Source organism: Lineus longissimus, chromosome 13 (genome assembly GCF_910592395.1).
Source record: "Lineus longissimus chromosome 13, tnLinLong1.2, whole genome shotgun sequence".
NCBI lineage: Eukaryota > Metazoa > Nemertea > Pilidiophora > Heteronemertea > Lineidae > Lineus > Lineus longissimus.
The window spans coordinates 8003088-8022407 of record NC_088320.1 but is presented as its reverse complement, the minus strand read 5'-3'; the positions used below and the strand labels follow the sequence as shown (position 1 = coordinate 8022407).

General features: G+C 41.5%; 2 protein-coding genes across 6 annotated transcripts in view; both read left to right on the top strand.

Annotated features, from left to right (window-relative positions):
* Positions 1-213: 213 nt before the first annotated feature.
* Positions 214-8698, top strand: LOC135498365 (N-acylethanolamine-hydrolyzing acid amidase-like). The gene is made up of 9 exons (XM_064788623.1): positions 214-401; positions 710-804; positions 1013-1082; positions 1237-1375; positions 1794-1884; positions 2422-2510; positions 3754-3989; positions 4349-4444; positions 4634-8698. The coding sequence occupies exons 1-9, from the start codon at positions 214-216 to the stop codon at positions 4833-4835; spliced, it is 1206 nt and encodes a 401-aa protein (XP_064644693.1). The 3' UTR covers positions 4836-8698.
* A 4224-nt stretch (positions 8699-12922) lies between these two features.
* The window catches only part of LOC135497923 (uncharacterized), a 177784-nt gene continuing 171386 nt past the window's right edge, over positions 12923-19320 (top strand). For all 5 annotated transcript variants that reach the window (XM_064787955.1, XM_064787952.1, XM_064787953.1 and 2 more), the window contains exon 1: positions 12923-13263. The gene's annotated coding sequence lies outside the window, so the exon portion shown is untranslated. The remainder of the gene's footprint in view (positions 13264-19320) is intronic.

The following is a 19320-nucleotide window of genomic DNA, read 5'->3' as shown; positions in this document are numbered from 1 at the left end:
CATTTTGGCAATGGAGAGAGACTACCCTGTCCAGGGCCTTGAATAGCCTAGTGAAGCTGCCCTAGTGAACGTTAGTAGGGCCTACTCTCCCGGCGAGAAATTTTCATTTTACAGAGCAAAAACTTCTGACACGTGCCCCTGGATATTGGTAATACGTGCAAATGTTGGAGATGGTCCCCAATGTCCAAACAAATCACGTGACAATGTAACAAGATGGCGACCAACATTTTACTGTTTTGTTTTGCAATTTTCTCTGCATTTCTCGTCATTTATTGCCAAAATCATGAGAGAACATTGGCACCAAAGTTTTCAGTCAACCTGGATTTGCCTCCTGAAGATCGGTGGACCCATGTCGTCGAGGTTTACAAGTCACATATACCGATAATAAGGAAGAGTTTGGCGTAAGTCCAGCGCCAAGTTCATAGGCCTTAGGCCTTTATCATGTATGATATTGATGATACAGTAGAACAGTACACTACAGCATGGAGGTATTATCAATAATACCTCCATGACTACAGCAAGCATACCGTAGCATAGGCTGCCGCATACCTACATGTAGCCCCCACCCCCCCCCCAACATCCAAGCCTATGCTTTATGTCTGGATGACGAAGAGGGGGGGGGGGCTACTACTGCTTTTTATTATTATTGCACTTGATGACTATTATTAATATTTTAGTATAAGTATTAGTCTGTGCTTTTATTTTCCAGCAAATACATCCCACCAGAACTCATGCCGTTGGTTGACTTTATTGCTGACCAGTTTCACCTCTTCCTCCCAGATGTGTTCACAAGAGAAATTAAAGGTTGATAATAACATGAAAATAATCAATCATTAAAATAATTTACTTAACTTGTTTATTTTGCGTCAACTAAGCTAGCTATTTTCGTGGCATCAGACTAACTGCCCATGTTATTTATGTGATTTTCTCCCTCTCCCACTTGAAAAATATCAGATATAGAAAGATTTTTCAAGTCTCCAAACCAATTCTTCCATGTCTGTTCCACTTGCAGGTATTGCAAAGGCTGCGGGAATGCCAGCCGGGGATGTCTTCCTACTTAACTGCTTGTATGAAATTACCTCGCAAGTATAAAGTTATTTTTATTATTGATATTAAAGCTTACCTTTGATAATGACGTTCTATGACTGCTTTTGATACATTTTGGATAAGAGAATTTCAGTCATGAGCAAGTAAATCTCTGGCACTGTTCTTTTCTCATTAAGTTTTTTTTTTCAGGTTTTGTACCAGTATCGTAGCACAGGATTCTCACGGTCATATTATTCATGGCAGGAATTTAGACTACGGTAATGATCCGGAAGAAACAGAGATATTCAAAAATGCAACAATTGAAATAGACTATCAGAGAAATGGAAAGGTAACATAGTCTAAATTGTTGACTGAGTAGGTCATAACAGCTCATTGTTGCGAAATTCATTCCAGAGGGAGTCGGTTCTGTCCTGAAACAATCTCAAATACTTGCGCCAAAAACAATACTTTAGCAGCTTGCACTTCAGTGTCAGTCTTTCTATGTTTGTTTCAGACCATCTACTCCGCAACTACAATACTACCGTATCAGTCAGTCTATTTCTTTGCTATGTTTGTTTCAGACCATCTACTCTGCAACTACAATATTGCAGTATCAGTCTATTTCTTTTCTATGTTTGTTTCATACCATCTTCTCTGCAACTACAATACTGCAGTATCAGTCTATTTCTTTCCTATGTTTGTTTCAGACCATCTACTCTGCAACTACAACACTGCAATAGCCTATTTCTTTTCTATGTTTGTTTCAGACCATCTACTCTGCAACTACAATACTTGGTTACACGGGCGTTGTGAATGGGCAGAGACCTGGAGCATTTACTGTGTCATTTGATGAACGAGGTAAGTACTTTTGCTTATCTAGAAACAGAGACACTCTTTGCTTAGAGACTCTGTTTGCATCAATTGATTTTGGGCAGGCACAACTGATAAGCCGGTGGTTAATTTACCTCCTGTAGATGTGGTATTGTCCTTTTTTTACCAGACAGGGTTTCCGCCAGAGGGGGAATGGGGGGGATTTATCCCCCTCTAAAATATTTCAGGGGGGGATATCCCCCCCTTAATTTTGAGCACTAAAGTTTGTGTTACTGTCAAATGAGTAATTTTCATGATTTGATATGTAAAATAAGAGCATTTGGGAGCCAATTGTAGCAGTTTTAGGGCCAAAAAACGTCTCGGGAGGGGTAATATACCCTTTTTAAGAAAACATTTTCTTTTGCTCCCCTCAAATTTAATCCTGGCGGAAACCCTGCAATATGAACAGGAGCTATTTTAGTATGATATCACATCTTGATCCAACAGGGGTTGACATTCACGATTTGATCTGCTAATTAGTTACAAAGAAGTTACGAAAATGGATTTTGAAATATCTGTTTTCAGAGAAGCATGCTGGTGCAGCTGGTGCTGTTGAGAACTTCTTCATGGCCTTTCTGGATGGTGGAGTGCCAGATCTAATGCTCATGAGAGAGGTAACTTCCCAAATAAAGTGAGCCAATTTCAGATATTGCTGCTCCTTGATGAATAGACAAATGTAAACAGACATTTAATTGCACCTCAGGTTTGTGTTCACTCTCCGGTGTAAATCAACAGCTTTATTTTCACAGGTACTCTGCAACTACATTACTGCTGACCTGGCATTATTACTATACCGTATTTAGGCGCACTGCGCTTATATTCAGGGTGCACTTATCTCCCGCATGTTAGCGCATGCGCTTGACAATGAGAAAAAGGTAACATACAAATCCTGTGTTGTTTGTTGTTCCAAGTACACGCTGGTTATATTTAATCTAATATCTACTGTTTATTATCCAAAACGAACATCTGTATGTGTAATTATCCAATAATAATCCCACAACCTGGCGGGGACCGCACAGTGTGCGAGGTAAAGCAAAGTTGCATCGGCCATACAAGAATCCCACACTTCTGGGACACTGCGCAGTCACATGCGCACCACGCAGTATAAGAAACAGTATAGTATAAAATTGACCCCACGAAATTTATAGGTTCATGCCCTTAAGAACGGCAAATTTGACCAGGTAAAACAAAGGTGAAAACAAGTAGTTTTCGTTTATATGTGCTTGCGTCTAAATACGCCTAAATACGGTAGTACTTTATACAGTAGAACTCGCGTAACTCAGCACCTTCGGGACTGAGATTTTTATGACAACTTACAAGAAGGCCGAGTAAAGATAACTCGTCGTCATAATGACGACTTACACATAATTTGTCAAAATGACGACGTACAGAACTCGTGCCCGGCTCATTTGACGCCATCTTTAGAGAACAACAACCTCGCGCAATTTGTACATAACACACAATGGGCGGGAGATAAGGCCTACATGTAATAGCTGTGCGGGATTCGGTGAACCGCCGAGTGATATCCATTGGCAACATGCTTGCACACTGCACTGTCTAGTTTGCACGCGGCACTACAGTACGTCTCACTGCCTCCATCGAATCATTTTCCGGCAGTGACGAGTTACAGATGTAATTTTACTTACATTTCTATTACATGGGACTGTAAGGTTAGTGCCGACTTATGTTAAATGACGACTTTTGAATGACGACTTGGATGCATAATGTTAAATGGAATAAACGTTGTATGAAACTGGGACTTTCTGGCAGGTGCCGACTTGTGCACAGTGACGGGTTATATGACGTCGAGTTACGCGAGTTCTACTGTACACTAATTGTCAATATCTTCTCATCCAGGTTCTAGAAAATGCCACATCTTACAAAGAAGCAGTCCAGCAAATAACGACGCGGAAGTTGATTGCGGATGGGTACTACATCGTGGGCGGGGTCCAACCTGGTGAAGGTGCTGTCATCACAAGAGATCGAACAAGAGCGGCTGATGTGTGGAATCTTGACGCTGATAATTCCAGATGGTTCTTGGTGGAAACAAATTATGATCATTGGCTGCCAACTCCTCAACATGATGATAGAAGGTACCGGTAGCTATAATAGTTCAAAATATCATATCGAAAACATGATGTGCTGAATTTGTTCCTTTCCTGACTACAGGTTATGCAGTTCTCCAACCATGACTTCTTTTAATGTATTTTTCATCATATAACAACTCTGATATTGTAAGAAGTACTTTCAGTATGACGTGAAGACAAAATCACAGCGATCGACCCGCGAGTTGTCTGAATGCTAGATGCCAAAGTTAAAATCGCTTGAAACCGCAAGAAAATGGCTGTGACTTTTGATCACACTGGGAATACTAATTCCCTTTATGGCATTGCATTGCATTTTCTAAACAGCCTGAATGACATTTTTGTTACCTGTGTCGACTTTCTTTTAGGTTCCAAGCCAACAAGGTAATGAAAGGTATCGGCCAGGCGAAAATAAATAATGATACAATGATGGAAGCCTTGAGCACACTGGATGTCCTAAATGGGTAAGAATATTAGAGATTTTAAAAAAGTCTGGAGGCTGAAATGACACTACAAACAATTCCAGGTAGATTACCAGGTTAGATTACAGCTGTAGATTACCGGGTTAGGTTCCACCAGTGACCTTAACAGTTTTTGTCCCGATTTACAGATTGGATTGAATTTTTAATTAAAACTGAGTCTTTTCCTTACAGTAACACAGTGGTGACCTCTATTATGAGTGCAGCTGATCCCTCCATGTATCGTTCCTGGGTGCGCTATGATTCGACTGGATTGAAGAAATCTGGCTATCGTCATGACACAGCACTGAAATTCCAACCGTTGTCACATAAAGTAAAGGATTGGAAGAGGCTTTACTCTCCTGAGAGGTTCTCCAGGAAAAAGGGAAGAAAGTGACATGGTTTTCTCATCACTTAAGCTCACCGCAAACAAGCAATTTATATCACTGCAACCTGCAATCAGAACTCGTGAAACAAAAATCTCTCATCTGTAGTGGTCATTGCAGGTTGTGATACGGTTATTGGTGTGACCTGCTATCAATGTCAAAACCAGCGATTGCCGCTTTTACGTCCCAAATAAGAGAATCTTTTATCACTCATCGCAGCGATAATTGTTGCAGCAACAAAAATAGCTTGTTTGAGGGGACTTTGGTAGGTCCCTTTTTGATTCTCCTGTTTGACTCGTAACCATCCAAGAAAATCTGTGATAAGATACAGTAGTGTGAAAAAATATTAGAACACCCAACAAAGTTAGGATATTTCCTATTCTCTGCCTTAAAAAACAGACTGGCTCACCTTAAGCTTTACCTAATGACTTATGAATGTTGTGCACAGGAATTTAAAGATTTGGATAAGATATCACGAAAACATCACAATTTGAAAATATCATAAAAAAGACGTTTTTGATACTTCAAATAATTGGTCCCAAAATGATGTCACATCACTCTATGGATCGTTATAAGAATTCCCGAAGAAAGAAATTCGGAAAATCTCACTTCGCTTCGTGATATTACAAATTATCAACATTTTGATATATTTTGAAAGTTTCAAAATTTGGACAAAATTTTAATGATATATCAGGCTCTCATAAACTAAACAAAGTGACTCCAGGATATTATTTGATTTGTTATCCTAGGGGGAGATCATAATTTGAAAAATTAGCTGAAGAGGTGTCAGATAACTCGTGATATTTTCAAAATGAAAGGAGTTTTTAAGAATTTTTTGGCAGGATCTCTTAGAATTGATCATAGATGACATTAGTCGTACTTCCACCTATCAAATCCCCGTGTCTTTTGCGCTTACACCTATGAATTGCCGTGTCTAAATAGACCCATTTGTCAAATCCCCGTGTCTATTAGCCCCATCGAGCTCGATGGGGCTAATCTGGGGCCTTCTTCACAAAAGTCTCGCTAAGTATTTGCGAAGCGAAGCGTTTGCGAGACCCATGCGCAATCGCTAACTTAGCGAAGCGAGCGTTTCACAAAGGCCTTCGCAATATTTCGCTATGTCTTCGCTGTCCCTCTCTGCTAGCGAATTCCCTAAAGTTCCGCAGGCGCGATTACTGATTACGTGATCCATTAACAATGTCTGAATGACTCATACCGATGCGTGTATGCATTGACCGGGAAGCCTTAACACACCTTTCTGGGGAAAGGGTGAGAACCCCGCCTGGAAAAATTGAAAGGCCCATTACTAGTACATTATATTGTTCTCGTGCAAAGTATGTTTTAGGAGGTCTTAGTCTGGGGGAATCCCATGGAACTATTATATACCGGTACTTCAAAGTTTCAACAAAAGAATTGCTTTCAGTCATGGTAGGGACTTAATGAATACGAGTCCAGCCTCCTGACGGCCACATTCGATGATTAAGTCGACCATTTGAATAATGTGTCAGCTTACCATATTTGTGGAGGCAAAGCCATCTCATTTTCCATCGTCCGAATGCGTTCTCGATCTTCTGCCGAATTCTTCTGTGGTGGGCATTGAATTCGTCCTCCGCCGCATCTCGTGGGTGACGTACGGGAGTGATCAACCAAGGAAGCAATGGGTGGGCACTATCACCCAATAAAAAGCCATTTGGGAGCCCATCGTTCTGAAATTTACGATTTAATCTACAGTTGTTCCAGATAAAGGCATCATGAGTACCACCTGGCCATTTTGCCACCAAATTGGTAAACTTCAAGGTATGGTCACATATGCCTTGCACGTTGATTGCGTGGGAATGTTTTCGGCTGACGTAGGCTTCTTCTTGGACCGAGGGAGCCTTTATTCCAACCAAGCTTCCATCTGCACAGCCAAGTACATTTGGTATGCGGCGGCGCTCTTGATTATAGAAACCCTCTTTTACTTCTTGTTGGAGATGGTGATCTCGTGGAAATGTTATAACTTGCGACGCCTTCCTTTCCAGTGCTGTGGAAACTCTATAAACAATTCGTGACACAGATGCTTGACTAATGCCATTGAGGTCCCCACTTACAAACTGCAGATCTCCCGTTGCATAATAACGGAGGGCGCACATCACCTGTAAACTTGCCGGTAAAGCATGAGATCGTTGTGTTGGATGTTCTACATCTTCTTTGATCAAATCCACAACTTCCAGAATAACGTGACGTGGCATACGAAACCTCTTCATCAAGTCTACGTCATCGTAAATGTCCAGCGGATTTACCCGGTCTCTAAATATCCTATTTCGGCGAAAATGTCGTTGATTTTCCTCTTCTATTGCAAAAAGGAGCGCCATGTTTTTTTCGTGTGAATGCTTTGCGAGAGCCCAAAAGCTCTCGCTAAAATTATGGAGTTAACGAGGGTTGAGCGACCACACTGCGATTGCGAAGCGTGAGCAATGTCTTCATGAAATCACCCGCAATGCGTGCGAGGAGTTTGTGAAGACACTGCGAATTCGCTAAATTACCGACGACCTGGCGAAGCGATTGCGTAGCGAGGCTTTTGTGATTAGAAAATTTTGCTAGGCGAGGTGTTTGCGATTGCGAAGCGTTTGCGAGGCTTTTGTGAATAAGGCCCCGGGTGCTAATTTAGACCCATGTTCAACACAGATTTTTTGATAGGAGGAATCTGAATAGACACGGCAATTGCAAGTTCTAAGATCCGGCGACAGATGGCGTGGTGTAGTTGCCTCGGTATTGCGCATGCGAAATTCCCCTCCAACGGGAAAGAAACACAGGAGAGCTCCCTACCTACAGCGCACCTGTCGCCGGGGCTATTAACATGATCAACCATTATCTAACACCACTGATAGGTGTAAGTGCGCCCCGGGTTTTTTGACACACGGCGAAGACACGGGTCTTGAAAAAACACGGGGTTTTATGAAAGGTGGAACTACGACTATTAGTTTGCGATGAATTATTTGATGAATGAGACAGTTGGGTTTGTCATGATATTTACAAATTGTAATGTTTTCCTGATATTTTGTCTACATCTTTAAATCAGCTGGAGGTAAGCCTGTCCAGCAAAGAAAAGAACAGAATGTTGTGTAGAAGTGAGAAATATCCTAACTCTATGGACTGTTCTGATATTTTTGCGCACTACTGTATGCATAATGATAATATTCGTCGCATGTAAAAAGCTAAATTCGAAATAAGATTTATCATCATCATTATCATCATCATCATCATCATCATCATCATCATCATCACCATCATCGTTTAACATATTTCAAAGACTTAACATCACTTCGGACTGTTGAATTTACAGCTGCTTTAGTATCAGTATTTATTTTCTAGACAAAGTATTCTATTTTATCAATTACACTACAGGGTGTATCAATAGAAACGGAACAGTTGCTATTTTCCCCAATATTTAAAACTCTAGTTAGATGTGACAAAGACATGTAGGTCATATTATGCGTCTGGATCTCAATACCTGGATCGAGTGACAACAATTTTCCTACCATCTGGGCATTACTTAAGAATTGTATGCAGTGAATAAGACACAGAGCATCAATTCTGTCCTGGAGTTTTAAGTATTAGGGAAAAGAGCAACTGTTCCGTTTTATTTATACACCCTGTAGAGTTTGTTGGTTAGCAAGTAAAAAAAATCTATTGTGTAATTGTGTTCCAAGACATTTTTTTGTGAAACGTAAAGAGGGCTGACTTGTCCCGTGCGCGGATTAGACATTTTTTTGTGTTGATTGTGACTTCGTGCTCAAACAAAATTACTGTTGATTTGTGTAAAAAGATTCATCATCTATGTAGCGCCGTCTGGCGTATGTTGAGGTAATTAAACGCTTCATGTCAACTAGAATGCGTCACCTTGTTCTGTTACTAATGTACAGTCCTTCCAGGAAAAAGTAAATGTCCGCTGTTTTTTAAAATATCACAGAGATAAAATAAAGATATTTGAATGCGATGGGGTCCATTTGTACCAAATTAGAGATCTCTGGCTAAAGTAGTTACAAAGCATGCCGCCGTTCTCCAACAGCGGTGCCGCGAGACGACCTTGATCCTGTGGCCTTGAAAAGTAGATCGGAAAAATAACGTGGTGGATATATGATGCACCATTGCTAGAAGTACAACCATATTTTTTTCAAATTTTTCGGACCAGTAATAAGTGAGCAATCGCATATTTTCACTTTTGACGTTTGGCCCCCTGGTGGCCAAACCTTGAACCATAAATTATGACGCCACGATTCGGTCTCTCAGTAGCGGTCACCCAGTGGTACATTTGTACCAAATTTGAGATCTCTGGCTAAAGCGGTTACAAAATTTGTCGCCATTGTTTAACGACAGTGCCGCCGACAGACTGACCTCTGTGACCTTGAAAAGTAAGTCGAATCAAAAACAGAGTTTGATCGAGGAGACAATTTGAAACGACACATGAAACTTGTCCATGAGAAGCAAACAACAAAGGTCGCAGACACACCATCAACATCTGGGGAAGGTAAGAAGTCATCCAAGTCGAGGAAACGTTTTCAAGCAAGACAACCAGCAGAGGAACCAATGAAGAAACGAAGCAGACAAGCAGAATTGAATCGGCTCCAGCGTGAGGTACAGTTTCCAACATTCATTCGACCGGAAAATGAAGCAGTCTATCGTGAAAATTGGGCACAGATTCAGACCAGAAACAGAATGAATGGACGGCGCCAGAGACTGTATAATGTCATGTTAGAATCACCATCATTTCAAGAATTGGAGAGCATATTAGAGAAGTGCATAAACGACAGCGTCACCAATATAAGGTCAATTATTCCTTGGGATTTGTACTCTATAACTCTATAAATTTGCTCTATAACAACACGACGGAGGAACGTAGATAAGTATTATCATGCCAGTAACAATACCAGAGTACTTGAGCAGCCTATGCTGATTCAAAACAGTAGTGGATTGAACAATCTACTGTCCATCTTAGCTTAGGGGATGTGGATATCTTGGAGTATGCTAGAAACCTAAGACCAACAGCCAGTGGACGTTGGAACTTGTTACAAATGTGTTGGTATAGATCTACTTGTACCCACTGCATACCCATCCCATAGGAACAGGTCGCGAACCACTACCGCAGTATATTTTAAAAGGATAACAAGTCTGTCATTGCATCGGATAAGAAAAAGGATGGTGGTGATATCATTCAAGATACTCTTTTGCTTCTTTCGATGTTTGGCACTTCATCAAAGAAACAGGGTTGCAGCGCTTGAGACACCTACTGTTAAGTTGTTTTCGGAATATTGTGCTCAGGCCGTGTTGGAAACATCCATTGCTAAGTATGAGGGTGTTATGTTGCATGAACTACAGAAAATGGAGGACATTTTCCAGGTAGATATAAAAGGGTACTCAATCAATGAGCAAGATCAAGCAGAACTCATACGTCGTAGTCTTGCAAACTATAGAACTACATGTACAGTGTATTTGAATCTTCATGAAAAACATTTCAGTTACATCAAGGACTTCAAGTCATTCTCTAAAGCGCACAAGTGTCGAAGTTGTGAAAGCGTCTTTTTACGGAGCTGGCACTATGTCCGACATGAAAAGACCTGTCTTAAGAAAAGACTAAATTTCTATTCCCGGGTGGTGTGTTTGCCAAGATGGAAAGACATGCTATGAGCAGTACCAGCACTGAAAGACTAATTTTATCCATACAGAGCTACATATGACATTGAATGTTTTATGCATGAAGTTGAGGACAAAACTGACGCGGAAAAAAATATCATGGTTGAGTGTACACCGAGTTGCCTCCATCATGGATCTAGGTAACCAAGATGACTTAGTGTTCGAATTCCCTTCCGTGCACCTCCTCATTCTGTAGCATACTTATCCTCGCTAATAATGATTTTGCAAGTGTTGTGAGGTGGTTTGGATATGTCTTGCAAATCTAACAGTTAGCCTACATTCTGTTTTGGTGAGATCTTTATTGCAATTGGTGATTTTTTAAAGGCTCACGCCGTCTACCAGTTTACATTGGTCGTCTCTTGAATGAAAATGACACACTCAACTGCCGTACCGGTACTCCAGAAAATATATGTGAACGAACGGCGATCCCCTTTAAACATCCTGGCAGCAGTGGTTTTCAATCACCCTCCCCCCCTTTCGATATGACGAAGGAGTATAAATAGCCTGAATCTCAGTATGCCCTTCAACTAACTCTGATTGGAGAAGTCACGGTCAGACGGAAATACTTTTCCACCCCAATGTAGCCTCGAGAAATCTTGCTGCTGATACGAATCATCCTCGGAATTACTCGAACGCATGGAATCAGTGCGTGCTGCTGTTTGAAAAGGTTTGTTTCGGTGGTTTTCTTCAAGATGTAATAATGATAATGATAATAATGAAAATAATAACATGTGGTAGATTCACCGGGAGTCGAACCCTTGACCAGCCGAACCACGGTCTAACACTCTAAGCGCTACATCATCGACAGTGGTTACACACATCTAGAAGAATTGGAACCGACCAAGTATTGGAAGCTCCAGGATGTAGACCTCTACCCAAAACCAATCTTTGATCTACCCAAGAGCGTCATTGAGTCGGCCAAGTTTGTACACAAGAACTACCAACCTGAAATGAACACCTTCATGGGGGTAATAATTCTACCAGCAAATATTCTACACAATGAATAGAAGCATGATCGAGTCAGGTGCGAAGAGACAGCTTCAACATCGCTATGTTAGAGGTTACTCCCGATGCTTGGTTCCTGCTACAGACATGCAGAAGTCGATTCTTCGAAGCGGCCGATGAGACAACCTGGTATCTGCTTCACAAAGACCATCGTCCAAAGTTCCTGTGAAGGGCTACCCTTCCAAACAAAAAAAGGTCCTCCTTAGGACAAAAAAGGCTTTTCTAAAGGCCACCCCGATGCAAGCTTGTAGTAATATGGGCTATTGTCACTTCAAAATTTGAATTTCCCGCTGCACCCTCTTTTATCCATTTGAAAACTGTTTCTCAACAAATTTCCCGCTGATTAAAGCGCCCTCTTTTGTCCATTTGAGAACTATTTTTTGAATTTCCCGCCTAGAATCTATTTTTGGACGAATCCTCCTCGCGAATCCTCGCCAATCGGGACCATAAACAACATGCCTTACTACTACTATAAATACCAAATTTCAGCAAACTCATACATGTACATGTAATAACTGCACGACGGCATTGTGTAGCCTATATTCCTGCAATTACGAACGGCGTACTCCTTTTTCGAACATATAGCCGCTATTACCCTAATAACACTCTGGTTTCACCGACGATCAAAGACAGTTTTCGAAATTTTAAGAAATGGGAGATATACTGTGGACATGGTCAATCGATCCCAATTGAAATGTTCAAAAAGGAAGACAACGAGTTCGCGACACCAATCTGAGCAGGAGGACCACTCCCCCTAGACGTCATCAAAAACTGTGTTTTTGACCAAGATTTTTTCCTAAAAAATTCAAAGAGTGTCATTTCGCTAACCCCCCTCCCCCCGACCAAAATGTTAGCTACATGTATGGTACCTCTGGAATTTTTTAATTTCTTGTATAAATTGCCACTTTTTGCCTCAAATCCCTGTGCATGAAATTCGAATCGATCTCAAAATAGCTACAGCGGACGCGGCAATTATAGGAACGAGGCCGGTCCACTGCGTCCGCCCCCATATGTATGTATGTCCTATACATAAAATATACATATATATGAAATATCGAGAGGCGGAGTATATTGAGAACAACTGGTCCCATGTAGACTCCCGGGCCAGTCCATTGCGTCATCCTAGTCCGAGTAATTGGATGCGACAGGACGAGGCTGGTCCACTGCGTCCAGGAGTGTAGTGCCAGGATGCGAACGCAGTGGACCGGCCACGTGCACGTGAAAATAAGAGCTCAATAGCCCCCCCCCCCCCTCAATAGCCCCCCTCAATAGCCCTCCCCCTCAATAGCCCCCCCCCCCCCCCCCCCCCCCCCCCCAATTGACTCACTGATAAGCCCATGCGACTCCATCTGACAATATTGTTGGCGGTTGCAACCAGATGGCTCTGAACCTCGACTGACCCTAACCACGGAGAAGTCTACTCTTTAATCGAACAAAAGCGCTATTGCCTACCTGAAAGCAGTTTATTTATCGATTCAATTGTGGGATACAGTGTTTAGCGCATACGCAGCACGGGATGTTTCCATCACTATGGTGTGTTGAGGATACCATTTAGACTAGACATTGGTGGTCGCACAAATAATCACCTTCTATTTCACATTTTTTTTGCTGGACGGTGGGATCATATTATATTACCTGGGTGTGTATTCACGCATTAATTGGGAATACGAGGGATACTCAGCTGTGGTTCGACGAGGGGCTTCTAAGGATCGATCACGCTTGTCTGGGTGACCCAGTTCCGGAGTAAAGGCGGCAAACCAGGTAAGCAAAGTGTCATATCATCGTCTGCCAGCAAAAAAGGATGATTGTGAAATTCTGCCTTTATATAAAATAGCCCCACGGAACAATCCATTCAGTGTCATTTTCATTTTTCAGATTACCTGAACATCGTAGGTCATCAGATATTGTAGTAGTGTATTATGAGGTTTTGCCTCTAAATCTTGGTCCCGTTATTCGGTTGCGGAACCATTGACGATAAACTGGGCTTAACATCATTTGATTACGTTTAGAATAGCAAGCCATCAGTAATTTTAGATCCATGGATTCTCTTGGGCGTTCACCTATAAATCACAAATGGCGTGTTCGCTGGTGATGCGGTAGATTCTCTCTAATAAGGTCACCCCTGTCCTCGGTAGTGACGAGCATTGTGAGGTGTCCTGATGATAGTGATTACAGATCCATTGAATAGATGAGAGCACTATGTTGGGGCCATCAGTGTTCTTGATAGATGGGCTGAGGTGTTTGCTAAGAGAAGTTCTACTCGGCGGACGCAGTCCTGCAAGATGGGTCCGTCTCAACAGGTGCAGAAAATGAAATGAGAAATTTCGGGGACCATCTCAGTAGTGTGATCTCAACATATTCAGAAAATGAAGTGAGGAATATCGGGACCAGCTCAGCAGTGTGATCTATTTTTAAGGGGCAAAAAAAATTGGTTGTTCAAGGGGGAGCTGTGTACATGAAAGGGTATTTCTGGAATGGGTTTAAAGGGGAGTTGTCTTGAGGGGATTGATGCTTAATGGGAGTATGCCTAGTGTGCGGGGGTTTTGCTGAGCGGTTGGGTTTTAATGGGGAGTTGTGTTGAGGGGTTGATGTTTCAAGGAAAGTCCTGTTTAGGGGTTTTATTATTAAAGGGGAGTTGTGTTTGGGTTTTGTCATGTAAAGGGGATCTGTGTTGAGGATTTTGATGTTTAAGGGGGAGTTGTCTAAAGGGGTAAAGGGGAGTATGAGATGAATTTCTCTGGGGTGAATTTCATGCTTAGTCACAGGGCAGTTGTGTATGAGGCGTGATTTTTATGGGTATAATGTTAAAATGTGAGTTGTGCTTGGGAGTTTGAAAGGGAAGCTTTGTTCTAGGGGGTGTGGTGTTAAGGGGGTTTCCCTCTGTTGTGGGTTTTTATGTTTAACAGAGTTGTTTTGAATGTTTCTTGAATGTTTTTTGAACCCCCCTCAAAATCCAAGATGGCCATCATCATGTTCACTTTCAGCTTGGTTCGGTCAAATAACCCAGGAATGCTTTTACCCTTTTTGGACCTATTTTTTTGGGGAATTTGTGAAAATTCTTTCTATACCTTTACATAGAACCTATACATAGAACCTGGGATGCAAAGAACCCAGAATAAATAGAACCTTGGGTGCATAGAACTCTGGATACATTGAACATGGATGCAAGGAACTTGGGATACATAGAAACTGGGACACAGACAACCCGGCATTGCATGGGATACATACATAGAACTCTGGATGCATAAGACCTGGGATGCATAGAACTCGGGATACATAGAACCTGGGATGCATAGAACTCGGGAAACATAGAACATTGTATGCATAGAACTCGGGATACATAGACCCTAGGATGCATAGAACTCGGGATACATAGAACCTGGGATGCATAGAACTCGGGATACATAGAACCTGGGATGCATAGAACTCGGGATATATAGAACATTGAATGCATAGGACTCGGGAAACATAGAACATTAGATGCAAGGAACCCGGGATTGCATACAACCCGGGTTACATAGAACCTTGGATGCAAACAACCTGGGATTGCATAGAACCTGGGATGCTCGTTACTCTTAAGAAAGAACCAGGCATTGCATAGGACCCAAGACACATTGAATCCAACTGGGGTTGCTTCAACCACAGACTCATAGAAATGGATTTGCAACCCCAGGTGATGATGTCATAATTAGTGGCCAATAGGGTGTTATTGCCCGCTGGGTCTCAGAACTCATCCCTCAACACTGGTTAGATGGCGAGATGTGATTTGTCTCCTGAAACTCAAGCATCATGTTTTCTTGTTATAATGCTGGTGTGATATTTATCTTATTTACCAAACATTGAACTCATATTTGATTTATGTTTATGTTCATATGCAAAATCAACCTGACCGTCTCAATCAATCTTATCTTTGGATATAGTCCCTACGTGCTCAATGACTCTTTTTCTTTCGTTGACTTTGCGCGATCGTACTAAAAATAACGGAATCTTATCTACAAGTGACAACAAAAATACCTCAGAGTAGACATTATTTTGTCGAAAAATTGATCTGTTTATTAACATGTCTCATTCCACACCAGAAAAGACAGATTGCATTTGCAAGTACAGTAGAACCTCTCTTTTAAGGATACCCTCGGGACTGACAAGTGCTGTCCTCAAGAGAGAGATGTCCTGATAGGAGAGGTCAAATTGAATGGAAACAACCACTTTGGGACCTAAACTAGAGTCCTTAACAGAGAAGTTGTCCTTAATAGAGAGGTGTCCGCTGAGGGAGGTTTCACTGTACCTGTGCCAGTTATTGCCTTTTTTGCTCACCTCTGGAGAGATGAGCTTATCGTATGATGCAGCATCCGTCGTCCGTCGTCGTAGTCGTCCGTCGTCATTGTCGTCTGCTAGCAGGGCACGTTTTGTATCTACTGGAGTTATCGGCTTGAAACTTGGTACATATGTTTTCCGATGAAATGACACCTTGAAGACCAAATTTCGGTCGGGTCCATTGCTTGATTTTGACACCAGGTGGCTAAAGCCGAAAACACAAAAAGTGCTATATCTCCCTATATATGGACCCCATCATCACCAAATTTTTATCATACAGGCACGTATAATGACGATACATGACATATCACACAGGTTTTTGATTTGACCTACTTTTAAAGGGGTACACCATTCATAATTTCTTGTGGTCCAGTTAAATAGAAATACACTAATACACAATGCCGTAGTGCAGTTATTATGAATACAAATTTGTTGAAACTTGGTATTCATAGTATTTGTATATCTGTCTAAAGAAAGGCAATGCTGAAAATCATATTCAGTATGTATTTACACAATTGAAAGTATTCACACTCAATTACAAATTCAACATTTTCAGCGAACGGCGTAGGCCTCTAAAGGTCACAGGGGTCAAATAGCATGAATAGGCCGATGGTGGCTCATGTCGTAACTGCTGAAGCTGTTGACTTGGAACTTAGTAGGCCTACATATGTAGCCCTATGTTATGAAACCTTGCAGATTAACTTTCGGTCCGGTTCGATTCCTGGTTTGGCCACCTTGTGTGGCTAAAAACGAAATGACTGAATCTGCTTGATTATTGGTAAATGTTTATCATATGACATGAAACTTGGTACATATGTTCCCCTGTTATGTAATGGCACCTGGGAGACCTAAGTATGGTCTGGTTCGAGTGCTGATTTTGCCACCAGGTGGCTAAAACCGAAAACTAAGGACTTGATCATTGGTAATATTTGATCATCCATAATAGACTGTCTGTGAGAGAGGTGAGCACAATGGCTCTGGCTGTTTCATTTTTCATTTAAGCGTACAGTGGTGTTGTGTAGGGACAGCTCCTCATCAGAGTGTTATACCCCCCCCCCCCCCCGCTGGAGCAGACTACTTTTTGAAGTAAATGGTGATCACGGATTATGTGGGCAGAGGTCATGCTCTCGGTATTCTGCCCCACCTTGTCAAACTGACTTTATGAAGAGTTGGAGAACACTACCGCCCCCCCCCCCCCTTCAACCAGGTTGTCCAAGTATGGTAAATGAGCAAAAACTTAACATTGTAGAACTAGCTACAAGTACACGTATCGTAACTGAATTTAAGCTAGTACAGTAGAACTTCTCTTAGCGGACACCTCTCTGTTAAGGACAACCTCTCAATTAAGGACAACCTCTCTATTAAGGACACTAGGTTTGGTCCCAGATTGGTTGTTTCTATTCAATTTGACATCTCTAATCAGGACACCTCTCTATTAAGGACAGCACTTGTCAGTCCCGAGGGTGTACTTAATAGAGAGGTTCCACTGTACAGGTAGTAAAGCCAAACAGCTGTCAGTGATAAACTACAGGATATAGCTGGGGACTGTGCATCAATCATATAGAAAAAGACATGCATAACTTTCATGGTTTATTCATGAAGCATTTATTGCTATAAAGTATTAACTGCTCCGACCCAGAAATATTCATTGCTAAGAGAAGTGTAACTCGAATTGCAGCAGTTTACCTCAACTCCGGAAGCCTATCTTATAACACCGCATCCGTCGTCCGTTTTCATCTGTCGTCTGTCATCGTCGTCTGTCGTCCTCGTCGTCCGTTAGCAAGGCACATTTTCTAAGTTGTGGAGCTATCAACTTGAAACTTGTGGTACATGTGTTCCCTTATGAAATGACACCTAGGAGACCATCTTTCGGTGTGGTACGCTTCCTTATTTTGCCACCAGGTGGCTAAAACCGAACACAAAAAAGGTGCTGTATCTCTCTAACTAGCGGCTCGATCATCACCAAATTTTATCAAAGGCGCATGTAATGACGGTCCATGACATATCACACAGGTTTTTGATTTTACCTACTTTTCAAGGTCACAGAGGTCAAATAGCGTAAATTGGCCGATGGTGGCTCGTTTCGTAACTACTGGAGCTATTGACTTGGAATGTGGTACATATGTAGCCCTGTGTTATGAAACCTCCTAGGCTAAATTTCAGTCTGGTTTGATTACTGGTTTGGCCACAGGTGGACAAAATTAAAAACGATAACATGTCTTTGAGGGAGGTGAGCACAATGTCCCTGGCCATTTTATTATGAATTTATTTTCATTTTGAAAGTGAAAGAATGTGTTTACGCCATTGAGGTGCTGTAGGCACGTCTTGAATTTCTCTTGGACATCTTTTAATCACACATACATTTCACACTTTATAGTATCCTATGTAACTTCGATATATTGTGTTAGTGACACTTATATGTGTTGCTCTGACACGTCAATCCTAGACTCCCTGGGCAGTCCATTGCGTCATCCTAATTGGATCTCTTCAACTGCCACAAATAGCGGGAATTCATGTGGCTGGACGATTAACGAATGGGCATTGCTGTAACGAAACTGTAAGGGCATTTTCTGTCACCAAATAAGAATGCTAGACATATATCGCTTTGGCTCACATAAGAGAGTAGCTGATATTTATACACTTCATTCCTACACTCCCACCCCGACGAATGAATATCTAAAAAGGCACACGGAGATAATGATCTGATTTGCCCGGGAAAAACCAACAAGGCACAGGAAAAGTGGAAAAAATACCTTTAAAATTGCGTTACACGAAATTTAATTAGGTTCATCTGGTAGCTAGTTCAATTGTCATATTGTAGTGAAAACGATTTGGATAAGATAATTACGGATTTCCCGGTGGAGCGCGAACAATATTGATGTTGTCATTTTTTCATACTGATTCAACATTTGCAAAGAAGCCATGCGTCTTATTTTCTTATCAAATGTATCCAGAGACTGCTCTTTATTCATAATTACCAGATGGAAGTATTTTCATTTCGTTAAATTGCCTGTAAATATCTTAATTATTCGATTATCGCATGATTTCCAATGTTTGCATTTCGCTAAATTGCCTGTAAATATTTTAATTATTCGATTATCGCATGATTTTCAATGTTTGGCATATTCCGAAATAGGCCTGTGACGCGGCTTGAGGACATGTCATGTATTGTCTGAGGTGTTAGATGCGGCTCGTCGGAATTAACCAGGGTGACTCCCATGGTTGAGATGGTCTATGTACACACTGCGTTGTATCGTTAGTTGACCTATATGTGAATAAACAACACACGAAACAATTATATAGTAGCAACGATATCCAAAGTTACATTTTCACTGGTTGTTTTATCATACTGATGAATAGAGAGCAGTATCTTTGTTTTATCATGCTGATGAATAGAGAGCAATAAATCCTTTGAGGTGCACATTGCAACCTCGATTCTAAGATTTCTGAGTGCAATTTCCTTTCATACCAATCAGTAGCAGTACGGTACCACAACCGAGGTTG

Coding starts and splice junctions, on each gene's coding strand:
- LOC135498365 (XM_064788623.1), top strand. CDS start 214: ATGGCGACCAACATTTTACTGTTTTGTTTTGCAATTTTCTCTGCATTT. Junction 1,083..1,236: donor TGCTTGTATGAAATTACCTC/GCAAGTATAAAG, acceptor TTTTTTTTTCAG/GTTTTGTACCAGTATCGTAG. Junction 4,445..4,633: donor ACACTGGATGTCCTAAATGG/GTAAGAATATTA, acceptor TTTTCCTTACAG/TAACACAGTGGTGACCTCTA.